General features: G+C 32.4%; 2 protein-coding genes and 1 long non-coding RNA gene across 3 annotated transcripts in view; 2 read left to right on the top strand and 1 right to left on the bottom strand.

Moving 5' to 3' along the window:
- Mtd (TLD domain-containing protein mustard) overlaps positions 1-6,489 on the bottom strand; it is a 132,119-nt gene extending 125,630 nt beyond the window's left edge. Inside the window, exon 1 of the mRNA XM_083100553.1 lies at positions 6,342-6,489. The gene's annotated coding sequence lies outside the window, so the exon portion shown is untranslated. The remainder of the gene's footprint in view (positions 1-6,341) is intronic.
- A 1,061-nt stretch (positions 6,490-7,550) lies between these two features.
- Positions 7,551-8,937, top strand: LOC145972184 (uncharacterized). The gene is made up of 3 exons (XR_014439082.1): positions 7,551-7,971; positions 8,167-8,467; positions 8,639-8,937. It is a non-coding gene; the product is annotated as an uncharacterized LOC145972184 (long non-coding RNA).
- Positions 8,938-9,415: 478 nt separating this feature from the next.
- Kay (transcription factor kayak) overlaps positions 9,416-15,810 on the top strand; it is a 33,446-nt gene continuing 27,051 nt past the window's right edge. Inside the window, exon 1 of the mRNA XM_083101149.1 lies at positions 9,416-9,803. Within this exon, the coding sequence (XP_082957275.1) occupies positions 9,672-9,803 (132 nt within the window). The 5' untranslated portion in view covers positions 9,416-9,671. The remainder of the gene's footprint in view (positions 9,804-15,810) is intronic.

The following is a 15,810-nucleotide window of genomic DNA, read 5'->3' as shown; positions in this document are numbered from 1 at the left end:
GTTGGTAATTATTTTCTATTGCGTATTTTTTTCTAGTTATCAACTCGTGATAAGCGAATCAATTCGAACGTCTTGAACAATTCTTGTAAAAATTTCTTGTAAAAAAATTCTTGTACAAATTCTTATAAAAAAATGATTTTTTAAAAAAAATTTTATTGCAAATTTTATTCGATTCGTATTTCTGTACTTTTTAAATTGATTATAAAATTTTTTTATCAAGTAACTTTCCATCCTAGACAGCACAAAAAGGCCAAAAGACGTCTTAAAGACCCTTAAATCATCTTTTAGACATCTTTTGGACACATGTGCTGTCTGGGATTTATTATTATTACGTAGGCTTTATGATTATATGTATTCTGAAAGAGAGATTGATGTACTTTTTTAATTTTTTTAGAAGATATTCTGATAAAATTTTCTTATATAAATAAATATAAGAAAAAAAGTTCAATACAAGATCCATTTAATTTAATTTAAATGAATCAATTTGATAAACATAAAATATTATAATTAAATATCTAGAATGTGTGGTATTATATGTATAACATTTCGAAAAATTGGTATTAGCAATATATTAAGACAGACTCCTTGCAAACGAATCAAATCGTTCTAATTAGTTCAAGGTCGTTACATTATTCCTAAGTATTATGATGATGATTATTGCTCACGTACAAGAATATATCGGATTACCTTTGCATCATGGATTTTTCTGCTATCGTAAGGTGCGTTTGATTTGCGTTGGAAAGGATGTGTTTATCTGTTCATCTGACGATAGTTCTCAGTTGTCAGAAAAGAAGACAGTATGATGTAAAACGTGATAGATCGTGCCTTATCTCATCTTGTATGAACAAATCTTACTCATACTTGATAATTACGTGAGAGATTATGATTCTAATATATCTAGTTTATTGATGCAATTTATTTCTTTAAATTAGAATCGAATTTAGAGAGAAAAAAATTGTAAAAGTAATAAAATGAAAATGAAAGAAGTTATATATTTTACAATTTAAAATATATATATTTATATATAATATATAAATATATATTTTCGTATATTTTATTCCACTCTTTTCTCTCTCTCTCTCTCTCTCTCTCTCTCTCTCTTTTATTTTTTCTCTTTTTCGATTTTAAAAAAAAATTATGATAGATAAAGGTATATAAACATAGCTATATTTGTGGAAAAATCTATCTATTACACTTGCAATAAAATAAATAGTAAATGAAAGTAAATAGTGTATCGATTGAAAAATCAATATTAGTACATATTATGTTGGAACATAGTATGAAGAAAAATAAAATAATAAAAATAAAGAGAAAAAAAGTTTAAAAAAATAAATTATATATGCGTAGTTTAATAATATACAATTTTAAACTTTATTTAAAACTACATACTGCCTTTGATAAATTATTTGACCTTTATAATCAAAATAAAAGATCAAAACTCGTTTTTTTCTTTTCATTTCTTAATTTTTATTATCGTCCAATATGCCTTTCAATAATCAAACTTTTTGTAACTATGCAAGCGGTAAATGGAAAACGAATCTCGATATTGTCCCGGTTTGTAGCAAGTTGTCATCAAGGTTGCAGGTGGAAGACAATGGAATTGTCGAGTAGCCGACGGAAAAAAGGAACAAAGACATTGTACCTGGGAAAATACTTGCTTTGAAAGTGAACACAGGAATGCAGATTTTTCAAGGTTTTCTCGATTAACTAAAGTTGAGGTGATTTTAAAGTGAAAATAATCGTTTATTATAAGATGCGAATTTAAATCCTTTCTTTTTATAAAATTTTATTTTCCAAGTTTTTACTCGAAATTTCATAATCATTTGGAAATATACATATATATATTTATATTAAATTCTTAATTTTTCAAAAAAAAGTCTTGTGATATATTATGTAAATTAATATGATACTCGTTAATTACTTATTTAAATATGATAAAAATAAAGTAGTATTTTCTCATAATACATGTAAAATGTCACAATGTTTATGAATCAAATATATGAATATAACATGTTCCATCGCAGAATTAATAAATTTAAGATGACACGTCCAAAATTTTGTCAGCCTGCATTGTTATTCAGAAAAGACGAAGCTAAGAAAACAATGGGACCGCGGCTCTTTATGTGGCCCAGGGCCTAATTCAACAAGGGGCCCATTGTATGTAAAATACTTGCCGACAATAATTTAATATTCCTATCTATACGCAAGAAATTGTGACTTTGTCGCAGGCAATACTTATTTAATAAAACATATATACTAATGAACGCATTAAATTACGTATTCGCTCATCAACGCTGTCACATGGGTAAGTTGAGAGAATTTGCAGAATTTGAAATGAGATGCCAACTCTTTTTCTTTTTAACTGTTTACGAACGATAATATTACGCCGTCTGATGCAATTGATTCTTGCTACCATATCATATAGGTTTTTTCTTCTTTTTTTTTAAAATAATGATAAAAATATTTTATATATATTTTATATATATTTTATATATTTATACATTTAATCAATTTAATACATACATGATGTAACATGTAATTTTATGATTCCTTCATGTATATTTTTACTTTGCTACGTAAACAGCAACAACGCAACTTTGTTTTTTAGCTTTTAAAAGAATAAACAAACAATTTTAAAAAATTATTTTTCACAAATTTTTATTTCGATATTATTATCTGAGAAATTTTTTAATTTTTCTACTTTAAAATTTAATAGGAAATATTCCAAATATATTCCATGTATGTAATATTATTCCGTTTACTTCTATCTGATCCGCTTTACTTTGTGCTCGTCGCACAATGAACCGAACACGCACGTGCGTGTTTTCGGAAACAAGGAGCGTTGCCTGAGTCACATTTCGCGCAATTTCCGCGTAAGTTGCGGTTAGCTCTCGCAGCTGTGAGAGCAGAGTCCGCTCGAGAGTGCGACTTCGCATATATCGCTCTGCTTCCTTCTTTGTCCCGCTTTGTCCGAGAAAATATTGCAAAATCAGCAGCCACGTGATTTGACCGTCGTAAACAGTAGAAAAAAAAAAGAGTTCCGTCCAATAGAATAATCGTGAAGAATAGTGCGTATCGAGAAGTGAAGACCAGCACTAATCAGCGGTATTTATCACGAAAACATTGATATAGATGTTGCACCGGTTGTTTATACTTTTCATCTAGAAGCTATATATATATATATATATATATATATATATATATATATATATATATATATATAATTATTTGACTATTTAATTTAATTTAATTTGTATATATATTTAACAAATTTAGATACTCAAAATTGTACGCATACTAATTAAATAATATATAATTAATATATAAATTAATAAACATTTGAATTAAATTAATTATTTACAAAGAAAAATCTCTTTATAATGTGTGTACATACACACATATTTAATTATAAATAATTAAATTCATAGCACTAGGTATTTTGAAATTTATATCACTCCGGGTATGCTAACGAGGAGGAAAGAACATTGATTTATTACATTTCGCTTTGTCATACTGCGCTGTTCGTTATTATTAGGTGCAGTTTGTACGTACATCTATGTGTGTGTACGAGCGACAGAACTCTTTTATCCAAATCAAATGTCGATAAGATAAAACCGAAAGCCTGTGTGCGTTATGCCACCGATGAGGCGAAGTTGTTGTCGCTAAAAAAGAAAAAAAAAAGAAAAAAAAAACCTTTCCATGTAGGTCTTTGTGGATCTGGATCGCGAGTGATTGGCGATTTGTCAACATAGAGAGATTAGTTTTTAATTGCTCGACATAAGACCTTTGTCTTTCCGCGCAAATGATATGATATTAATATACGCGATAAAAATAGAAGCATACATTATGTATTAATATAACTTTAAAATTATTATACATGAAAATAAAAAATTCTTTTTTTAATCATTACTAAAAATAATCGAGAAAAAAATTATAAAAATATATTATTGTGTGACTTTTTGGTCATTTATTATCATTGGCTCGCTCTTGTTGAAATGTCTAAGAGAAATTATAAATAATATTTTAAGAATTATATTCACACGAAGCGAGTATATTGTATTGCATACAAATTTAATTAATAATTATTGTATTATAGAAAATTCTCTTTTTTCTCAATCATTATTGAAAACAATCGCAACAAAAGATTATAAAAATATATTGTTAACTTTTTATTCACGCACTATATTTTCTCTTATTGAAATATCAAAGAGAAATTATAAATAATATTTTAAGAATTATATTCAAAGCGAGTATATTATATTATAAATTTAATTTAGAATTATATAATACTTTTAAAATTATATAAATACATTTTTAAGTTTTCACTTACTATGTTCTCTCTTATCGAGATATTTAAAAGAAATTATAAGTAATATTTTGAGAATTATAGTCAAAGCGCAATTATATTCAAACATAATTTTGAGAATTACATTTATGATATCGCGTATAAATTTAATTTAGAATTATCATGACTTTTCGACGCGGGAGTTTTTGCTAGCTAGCTTACAATTAGATTCGATCGTGATAGTGCGATTTCAGCACAAGTGCGCAGGTGAGCGCGGCGCACACTTGGATGCACAAAGAGTTTCCCACTGAAATTTGCACAGTGCCGCGTACTTATGTTTCGCAAGTGGCGCGCGTTCGCGCTCTCTATTTTTGCAGCTGATGACTCCCCCTCGCACATGTCTCGTGACGATACACGCATATACACACATGCAGGACGCGTGCGTATCGTAGCTAAGTACGTATGCACAAAATGGCAATGACATTCCGTAGCGTCGTCCGTTTTTTTCCAATCGGCCAGCATTTGACACGCGATATCGCGGGCAGCTTAAGACGGGGCGACCTTGGCTGCAAGCAGAAGCTAGCTCAAGGATGACGGCTGCCTGTCTATTCGAATTTCATCATGGTGCGAAGCTAAGCGGGTGAATGTCAGTCTCACGAGCTTCATTACGCGCCCGTAACGAGATGTATCTTTACCGTATAAATTTGTTCCGCCGTTGCTCTTAGGCGATCTTAATTCTAGGTAGCTTGTACACCGCGCGAATTTAGATCCCTATCTTCGAGCATATGTTCGACGCGTTAAAGGGTTATTGCTCCATGATGTTTTTACAGAGTCTAACACGTTACAAAGATACTTGGAAATCCCAAGAGAATAAATTTAGACCCTAATTCTTTCGAGGAAGAAAACATATTTAAGCTTCTACAAATGATAAAATTGACAGAATAACAATTGATGATTGTATGAAGAGATGCGAGAATTTTTTTATATTGAAAAAAGCAGGTATATTAATAAAAAAATATATTCCTTTTATTTATCATAAAGATAGCTATTTTAAAAGTCGTCGCTAGATGTTTTCGCTAGAGTTGTACGAGGCCTTGAGTGGGTTAGCAATCCACGTGCTACACGTTTTCCTCGACCTATCGTTTCCTCTATTTTAATACTCTTAAATGATATCAGTGGTTTTAATACTTTTAAATGATATCGAGAGATACGAGTACGAACACTTGGGAAGCTCGCGCATTTCCAGTTACTATCGAAGCGACTATTATGTATTGTTTACAAGTTTGAATTACCAAACAAGTGTATCTGTACATATATATATATATGTGCGTGTGCGTGTGTGTGTGCGCGTTAATTATCTCGAACAATTGGACGGATTTTTCAGCCAATTAAAACCGATCGCGTCGAAATACATCTCGACTGCGATAAATAATTAAATTAAATTGTCAAATTGAAATTTCCGAGTAATTTAAGTGTCCTCTATTTTTTATAAATACTTTAACACTATATAAATAAATTGCTTTATTGATATTAATTATAACTGTATATAAATATTTTTAATCATGCTAGAACAACAATAAGCCATAAAGAAAATTGAGATGTATCTAAAAAATTATCTTTTTAAATTCTAATTTTTTTTAAATTTATAATCTATAATTTATATAATTTATATAATTAATATATAATATATAATGAATTTATAACATATAATTTATATAATATATATGTATAATTTATATATTTATAAATATTACTCATTTACCGCATGTTTTCTTCATATTCACATCTGGTTATTCTAACAATAAGTGAAAAGTATTCGCGCGAGCAGAAGTGATAGACCAATTTAACGAAGTTCCTTTTTTTTAACGGACGACATTTTGATTTCCCCCGCCCCCCGCCCCCCGCCCCCGCCCCAACGCGTCGCTATTTCTCTGTCGCTCCGACACATCACTCACATACACGTACATACACACGCACATATTGATTAGAAAAATCGTGACTAATTACAATCTTAAGAAAAAACGCGGGTCAATTAGCGCGACGCGGCTTTACTTACCGATCGATGTGTGTGTGAGACGTGTCATCTCGGTCGCTCGCTCCATCGCCTCTCCCATATTCGTTCACTTGCCGGGGCGACTCGAATTAATGCGATACGATAATCGTCCGCCACTCGATACAACACTCGCGGAAACACTTTGAGCGAATAAATCACGCGAAACACGACGATCGTTCGTCGCATCGAACGACGTACCCGACACATCCGTTACCCGCGAGCAGCACAAGATTTTTCCTGTGAAAAATTTGAACCGTGCGACAACTTCATATCTGATGCCTGATACGTGGATCGTCTAGTTTCGCTCGACGTCACGAGAGGTACCAACCGCGAGCGACCCCTTCCCCCTAAGATTTTTACTCGTATATTTGGAAATGTTCGTAAGTCACCATCAAAAACGCAAGGGAAGATAAAGAACGGACTGCAATCTATCAATCGTGAACGAAAAGGATAACGTTACTTAAGGGGTTATATCTAGTCAGCAAGTCGAAAGAAACGTATTTTTGGGGAATTTAAAAAAAACTGTTAGGTATTTTTATTTCATCGATTCTTTATCATAATATATATCTATCAAAGAAGTTTTCATAATTTTTTCAATTAAAAATATCGAGAAATGTAGGCACAGTAGCTATTTTCCAGAGACATCTTTTTTCGGAGGCGCTTGGCGGTGAGCAAGATTGCTCGGAGCTGGATCATCTGAAATAAAAAATTCAAAAGGATTTAGCTTTCGTATGAATTGATCTAGTCGGTGAACGAAGGGATTTTAATTTTGATGAAACCTTTTTTTTTTATTAACAAAAGAACGAAAAGTTTTAACACGAAAAATTCGTATTTTTGCGTCAAACGTCTGTCACATTGTCAAAAGTCAATTTTTTGTAAAATCCTTCGTTCACCGACTAGATCAATTCATACGAAAGCTGAATCCTTTTGAATTTTTTATTTCAGATGATCCAGCTCCGAGCAATCTTGCTCACCGCCAGGCGCCTCCGAAAAAAGATGTCTCTGGAAAATAGCTACTGTGCCTACATTTCTCGATATTTTTAATTGAAAAAATTATGAAAACTTCTTTGATAGATATATGTTATGATAAAGAATCGATGAAATAAAAATACCTAACAGTTTTTTTTTTAAATTCCCCAAAAATACATTTTTTTCGACTTGCTGACTAGGTATAACCTCTTAAGAGTTTGCTATTTTTCTCTAACGGGCGTCGGTTCTCTAGAAATGTTTATTTTTTCTATTTTTGATAAGAAGAGAAAACAAGACATAGTATCGTCTACAAATCTGTCCGCTTTTCCTAGATCTACTCCATTTTAGAGGGTGTCAAGTTTGCAGCTGCTGGCGAACAGGTTGGTCACCCTCGGTCTAGCAGGTTACGAGCACGAATTTTCGACATATCAGATCGATGAGTCACGCATCTCGTTCGATATGTTCCGGCTACCCCATTCGCAACCGTAGGCTCGCGCCCACGCGACCAGCCGCGTGACTCATCCGTGATTCTCGGAAACGCGCCGCCGCTCTTGGGATCTCGCTCGAGATTTTCGCCGGTGCGTTACCGGTTTTAACCGTTAGCTAGAAATTCTTTCGAGGTTCACAAGCGCGAACTATCGCCGCTTTCATCGACAAAATTGAGGTAAAATACTGAATTTTTTTTATCGCAAAAAACTAAACATGTGACGTTTAAATATATAATCTTTGTGAATAATTTTATAATTATATTTTATTGATACGAAATGTAATAATGCTAATATCTAATAATTGCAATTGACTTAATTTATTTATTAAATGTAAAGGATAATTATATAATAATTATATTTTTTATTGACAGGAAGAAATATAATAATGTTAATATCTGTGCAATCATTGCAAAATAACCTAATTTATCTATTAAATGTAATGGATCTGATCACAGTTCGCTTCTAATAAAATATGTCACTTGTGTCACGTTTAATCAATCTATCTTGAGACGCGATCACGCGCCGTTCCTTCGATTTGATAAACATCGAGCAAGCACGTGGCAATATTTTTATTCGCAAAAAGAAAGGCCGATGCAATTGTTGGCTCGCGTGAACAAATCACGAAGCTCACGTGTACGACCTCTTAATGCGTCCTTCACGGGAATGTTGAAGGTAGAAGATTATCTCGTGAAATGACACAACTCTCTCTGATGTAGCTTTGATTGTTTGAAGTATTTGATACATTCGCAGAAACATAATAATATTAATTGGAAAATTTTATCGTTCTCGTATAAAGTCCTTTTTATAATTTATCTCTATCTTTTTCATCATCTCCATTTTAAGAAGGATTAAAATAATACAAGAGATCGCGGAAGATGATTGGAGAAAGTAATAAAGTATCAACGAGAGATATAAAGATTTCTCAGAATTCAACCTGTTTCGAAAAAAATGTAGAGCGCCTGTTGGTCATCGTCGTATCGATACAAAATGATCGCAACTTTCGTCTTTAGATATTCGACACACACGTCAAGTTACAAATATACGATGTTCAATGTATCATAGTATATTTGATATTTAAAACATCTAAAATATTTTTAATATTTATTCGATATTTTTATATATGAAATCTTCTTTCGTAATTAATAAAGAGAAAATTAAGGATTAAATATATCTTAAATAAATATTTTATCCTTTCCTAAAAAAAGAGAAAATTCGCAACAATAAAAACAAACTCTTTTATTACGACTATACGAATAATCAATTTTCCATTCTTGTCCAAAACCTCGACAACTTATCGTTACATTTATGTCTTTATATGCAGAGTTAACATAATTAAAACATCGAGAGTCACCAGCAATTATAAGGGCTAAGGAGATGAAAGGCGATTTAATAATAACCAGGCGCCGCGCGATAGATAAGCTCCCTTGTTTCATGCGATAGCGCCCCGTTATCGAACATTGTGACACGGTACTGGCGCGCTCGACCGGGATTGGCCGACCGGGAATAGCCCATGACGTCATCCGCGCTCGAGAGACCTCGAGCAGCCTCGACTCTCTCCGCTGTTCGAACGCGCGCGCGAGGTATTCCCCCACGGTATGAGTCATCGGGTGCAGTTTTGCACAGTTTCGAGCAAAGGGACCTGCGATTCGTGCGTGTCGCCTTCGAGTTCCACGTAGAGTCCGTCGAGACCCGGCGCGATCCTCGCGTCGGTTTTCCCTCCTCCTCTCTCTCTCCGCTTTTCTCTCTCTTTCTCTCGCGCGCCGATTATCTTTCTCGTATTTCTGTCGCGAGAGACAAGTTGTAACCGAGAGAGGTTATAAACGACGACGTGCTCCGATTCCCGGTTTTCGGCGGGTCCGCGAGAGTGAACGGCAAGATGAAGCTGGACGTCTCCGACGTGCTGTACGACAGCTCCAGCGTGTCCAGCGACAGCGGGACCTCGCAGAGCTCCCGCGTCAGCCATGATTTTCTCTCCAGCATCGCGAGTGCAGCCGTGCTGCCCAATAACGTAAGTACCGAGCAAGGAATGTACATGTGCATGCGTGTTTCTCCTTTCGCGTCGATGATGATGCGAGTGCGAGAGCGATGCCGATCGCGAATCGTCGGCGATTACGTCGCCTCGAATTCCAACGATTCGACGTCTCGTCGTGGCTGGCGTTACGTAACGTCGCGGCAGTGTGACAATAATGCGTTAATGTTTTAAAGCGTTTATCCGCCTTTATCGCCTGCACCTGACGCAAGTGCCTCGATGCTCGATGGAGAAGACAAGCTCGCACGCGCGCGATTTACTTTTCTCTATTCTAATTCTCGCGAGTATACATCATTTTTGGAATTATGATAAAGGAGGGAAAGATGTAGGTCGATTAAGAAACTAGCATTTCAGACATTAAAGCGTAATTTAAATTAGATGTAAATTATATATAAAAAATATATATAAATTATATATAAAATATATATAATTAATATTATTATATAAATTATTATTATTATAAATTATATACATATATAATTTTTAGAAATATAATATGAAACTTGGAAGAATATGCAAAAATGTAGACAAAAATGCAGTAATTATATTGCATTGCTTTTTTATCTCGTTTACAGAACTAATAAGCAATTTAAATTTATTTCTTATTAATGTTTCTTGAAACATTAAATTGCTCATTACTTCTATAAACGAGATAAAAAAGTAATTCGATATAATTACTGCATTTTTTGTCTACATCTTTACATATATTTGTCGAAGAGAAGGAAAGGATGCATAAGATATCTCTATTTAAAACATTAAAAAATAAGAATAAGGTAACATAAACGTATCAATGCAATTTTAAAATATAAATATAGATATATATCTAGCCATGCCACATTCCAAATTTCTATTTTATCGAGAATTTAAATTCTGCTTTTATCGATTTATATCTCTCTTTCTTTTTTACTTCTCTAACAGTATGTCATGGATAAATAAAGCTTACGATAATTACTGTTGAAGTCATTCGAGCAGAAAAACATCGAAATATTATATCATTTTTAATTTAACAACTGTGTACCGAGTTAAATTAGCTCATCACCGAAAATATAGCCACGAATTTTAAAAATTCACCTGATCAAAGTATATTGAATGATAAAACGTTATCGATAACTTATGCATAATCGCAATTTTCAAGTTTGAAGAATTGATTGTTATTATATAAATCGGATGATCACAAACGATTATTTTTATAAATCGATTAAAAGTGATGCACACGATTATATGAATATATAAATGATCATATATGCATATATGATATAATCTTTATATTATTTTCTGTTAAATTTTAGCGGAATCGCTTAGAATTACGTAAAGTTAGTGGTCTCTATTACTTATAAGCTATTATATGACGCATATCAATCGTGCGCACGTCTGGAAAATGCATACTATTTCATAGAAGCATAAATTCTTAGACAAAATGTACAAGTGCCGCTTGTCAATACTGCTCGCGATGATTCATCATATTAGTGGTTTTACACAATATAAAATATGCATGATGTATGCTCTCGAAATCGATTTCAACGAAACGTGTACATTAAACGCGAACACGTATGAAAAATCAGATAAAATGTTAATATATATTATGCAATGGGATGTTATGATGAACGTAATGAATTAATTATTATGATTTTATATTTATGTTTGGATTTAATCAGTCTCTTTGCAATATTTGACAAACAATACATTATAAAGGACATTATGAAATGTTTTGACTATATTTTTTGCTGTATTTAAAGCCATTTAAAGGATTCGTAAAATTTAATCGGTTGAAAATTTTATTAATGCTATTATTTTATCTCTTAAAAATTTATATAATTCTACTTTTATATTATCGTTTAATTAAAAGATTTAATTTGTTCAATTTTCTAGAGTTTAATACAAGATTTAATATAACATCGCGTTATTATACATGTCATTATACACGTACGCATATTTTTCAGCATACACAGAGAAAAATATCATTCTACTGCCAAGAAAAGCGATTACTCAGTTTATTTTTTTTTTTTTAAGTAGTAGTTTTCTTCAACAAAGAATATATTCTTGATAATAGTCTTAAAATATACTCATCACAAGTGTTAGAAAATCCCATTATCATGTACTCAAAAGAATTTATTTTCTCTTCAAGAATATTGTAAAGTTGTATCAAAGAAAAATCAAACTTACTTTACATCAACTATGTAATAAGCAAACCAAATTTTTGTTTTAATTTAATATTCTTAACTAAAATACTGCACTTACTAAAATTCAGAATATATTCAATTAAATTTAATGCTTGTGATGAACTTGTGATATATTTGCAGATATACAAACTTATGATATATTTAAAATAAATAATATTTTTTTGAATACACACAGTATACATTTTTTTCTGTGTAGAGTTAAATTATTTTCCAATACACACACATACATACAATGCATTACAATGCAATACAACATGTCAACCATGATCCCCGTACTTTGCATTCAAGGAGCTTCTTTATCCGAGAATATTAGAAGCAGCTCTTGCTGCTAAATTTATAAAGCGCGTCATCGCTATAAACCGAACTGCTCGAGTTCAAATGAAAAACATTTTCGCGTGCCACGAATGTGTGTATGTGTGTGTGCGTGCGATCGCGCGAAAATGTCACCAACGTTATCAACAGCAAACTGCATCTTACACGTCACAGGCACGCAATGTCTATAGGTACAGAAATATTTTATTATCTAGAGATCCATAAAGTCAAGACCTACAATTCTCAAGAGACTCCAGTTATCTACAAAGAAGTGAAATTCTTGCAAAGTCTAATAATAATTAAATATCTAATAATAATCTAATAATAATTTTATTTAAAGAGATCTGAATAATAATTTTATTTAGAAAGATCCGAAAACTATGATGATCGTTTTATATAAATAATTTTATAAATATCTTTAATTCTTATTGTTATTACTCTCTATTTCTAATTCTAAAATTCATATAGACTTCGCAAGTAAATTAAACACGCCCCTACATCGCATAGATAAAGTACAACTTTCATTCCGGTTCTGCATGCATGTCCTTTTAAGGTGCATACTACGTGCATCATGCCGATAAACCTCCGAGTTACTACGGAACGATCCAATCGGGCGTTATCTTTCTTATTGCTGCGTCCATTCACCGATCGGGAGAGATCAATGGTCTCTTCAGGTCGCCAAGTGTTTGCATTTACGAGTGAGTCTTCGCGCGAACTTTAAAACGTGAGACGATGAAAGATTATTTTCCTTCCTGCGAGCTATATCTTGCGAATTACGAATGAGTCATTGACACGATGTGGTTCGATGATCAGTCTTGACAACTATAAAGGAACGTGCGACTTTGAACTGTAGACAACGAATTGTTTGTTTTTCTGGTGTCTAGACACGCCACAAAGCTTTAGAATTTCATGGAAAGGAATTTGACTGTTTTCCATAAAAAATAGAATATTTGTATATGTATAGTATATATAATATTTCTATTAAAGGAACGGAGATTATTATTGACAATATAATTATTTATCGATGTGCACTCACAAAACACCTAAGAATCGTATTTATGCATTTTTTTGATATTACAAAAGTTTTTACGTAAAAAAATAACAATATTCATAATGTTATTATCTTTTAAATTTTAATATTTTATATTGAATTTTTATATTTCACATATATGTAAGTTCTGTGATATATTTTTTATTTTTCAGAAAAATGCATGTTTTTATTATATATTTTATTAAAATTATATATATTTAAATACGCGTAATTTATATAATACAATTTAAATAGTTAGACAATCTAAAGAAATCAAATATAGAAAACTTTTTATCATATCTTACGCTCTTTGATTCGCAATTATTAGTTGTTGAGATAACTAGTTTTCTCTCTTTATTAGTTTATTTCTTACGATATCTACAATTTAGCAAAACTACACGCAAGTTCTATGTAAAAATGTTTATTAAGCGTGTTGTCAATCGCGCCATTATCTTTCCTTATAACGTATACTTATTTAATAATAACAGTATTTACTTCTGCGTGATTTATTACGACGTTATGGCATGTATATTTATAGATGCAGACAGGAAGTAGAAAATTCTCTTTGTCGCGACGGACAATATCTCTATGGCATCGACGAGGGTTAGTGGCAGTGCGTTTGTCTCTCTCTCCCTTATATAGGGTGTCCTAAAGTTGACGAAAAAAGTGAATCTATTCATTCAAATTATTATATTTCTATATTCTCTAAAATCAAAGAATCCTATGTATACTATATTGCTTAAAATTTGCAGTTTTCTTAGTAAAACATTGAAGCAAAGAATAGTTTCAAAATTATTTAACTAGATGCTTATGTTTTTCTTTTTGCTCAACTTTTGATATCATAAATATCGAAAATTAGAGGCTTTCCTTGATTAAGTATCAAAGCAGATGAATATTGCAATATTATTTATAATCTAAATTGAAACAAATTTTATTTATATATTTCTACAAGACTTATTTTGTGGCGATTATACATTGAGAAAAAAAATTCGTCAACTTGACTAAAATACATATATTTGAGATTTAAATCAAATACTTGAACATTTCAACTAAAGAAACCAAAGAAAAGAAAAGCCAACTAAACTAAACATATTTGATCAAGTTAACAATTTCCTTTTGACAATTGTAACATACAAAAGCACTTTCTAATAACGATAAGTTGTACAGAACGATAATTGTTCCTTGAAATTTCCGATAAGATAAAATTCCAAATTTGAAGAAGAATATAACCTTTGTTAATATAGCCTTTGTGTCCACGTTTCACTAATTGTGCAAGACACCCTGTACATTCCCCGCGTGTAAACAGGATGGCGATGGTATTGATCTAGCTAGCGTTTCGTTCGGCGTGCTCGGCTTTGGCTGCCTCCAACAGCTGTTTTGTAAAGAGCCGCCGCGCGCCTCGTGACAGCTCGATCATTTAAAAACACGCGTGCGGCGAGCACGCATACGCGCTCGGCGCGCGCGACACGAATCACATTCTACTGCTACGCAATAGCGCTTATGCTGCCAGATAATAACTCCCGCGCCAGCTGTTGTTATCTAATTATCTCTCCTTCTACTAATTACAGAGTTCGTACAGAGAATCGAGCGATAAAATGTAAATAATATTTATAACGAGGGGAACGAAAGTGCATCTGGCTGTTAAATTTTTTTCAATTTTCACTCGCGTTGAAGAAAATGTATACAATTGCTTCGTAAAATTTGGTAAATTCGTGTAAAAGTTTTTCCACCTCCAAGAGAAAGTTTGAAAAATCGATTGTGATTCTTGGTCTACCTCGAATAATCAATTTACGAGAGATTAAAGATCCTATCGTGGATTTTTTTTCGTGCGGGTAATACTTAAGACACAGGCACGCAGCACAAAAAAACTAACTGATTCACGGCCTTTCGCCATTTAATTTATTCCGCATTGTTCTCTTTTGAATATCGAAAATGTCTACAGGTCCTTCCCGGGTAGCGCGGTGGGATTGAAACTTTTTTTCTCGCACGAATTCGGCATCGTTTGTTAACCGCGCACGCGCGCAAACGTCGGCAGCTCGAGCGACCGAGCCGCACAATCTCCCTCCTCATTAAAATGTCTCTTTGTCGCGTGAACAAAGCCGATCTTCCGCGGATCTTCGTTCTCGTTACCCCGTTGTGCTCGTTAAGACGCATTAGGTCTTCGTTTGCCAACTCGCGTCAAGACAATGAACTTTCTGTTCCACAAAGCAAATGAACACAAACGAGAATCTATATGATGTGTATTTTAACAATAGATAATAATAATATACCGTTGTAATAATTATGACAATAATATATCGTTATAATATTTATGACAATAATATATCATTATAATAATAATTGTCATCACAATTACATATGTTTGATCATGTTCAACGTAATAAATATTTCAAAATTGAAAATAAAATAATAAATATTTCAAAACGAAGTTTCAATTTCACTCTGTTTCAATTAACTTATATGG

The sequence above is a fragment of the Camponotus vicinus genome, unplaced genomic scaffold (assembly GCF_025532165.1).
Source record: "Camponotus vicinus isolate PSW18456_S1 unplaced genomic scaffold, iyCamVici1.0 SCAF_5, whole genome shotgun sequence".
Lineage (NCBI taxonomy): Eukaryota > Metazoa > Arthropoda > Insecta > Hymenoptera > Formicidae > Camponotus > Camponotus vicinus.
Note: the sequence above shows the minus strand (reverse complement) of the source record. Positions and strands in the feature narration are given on the sequence as shown.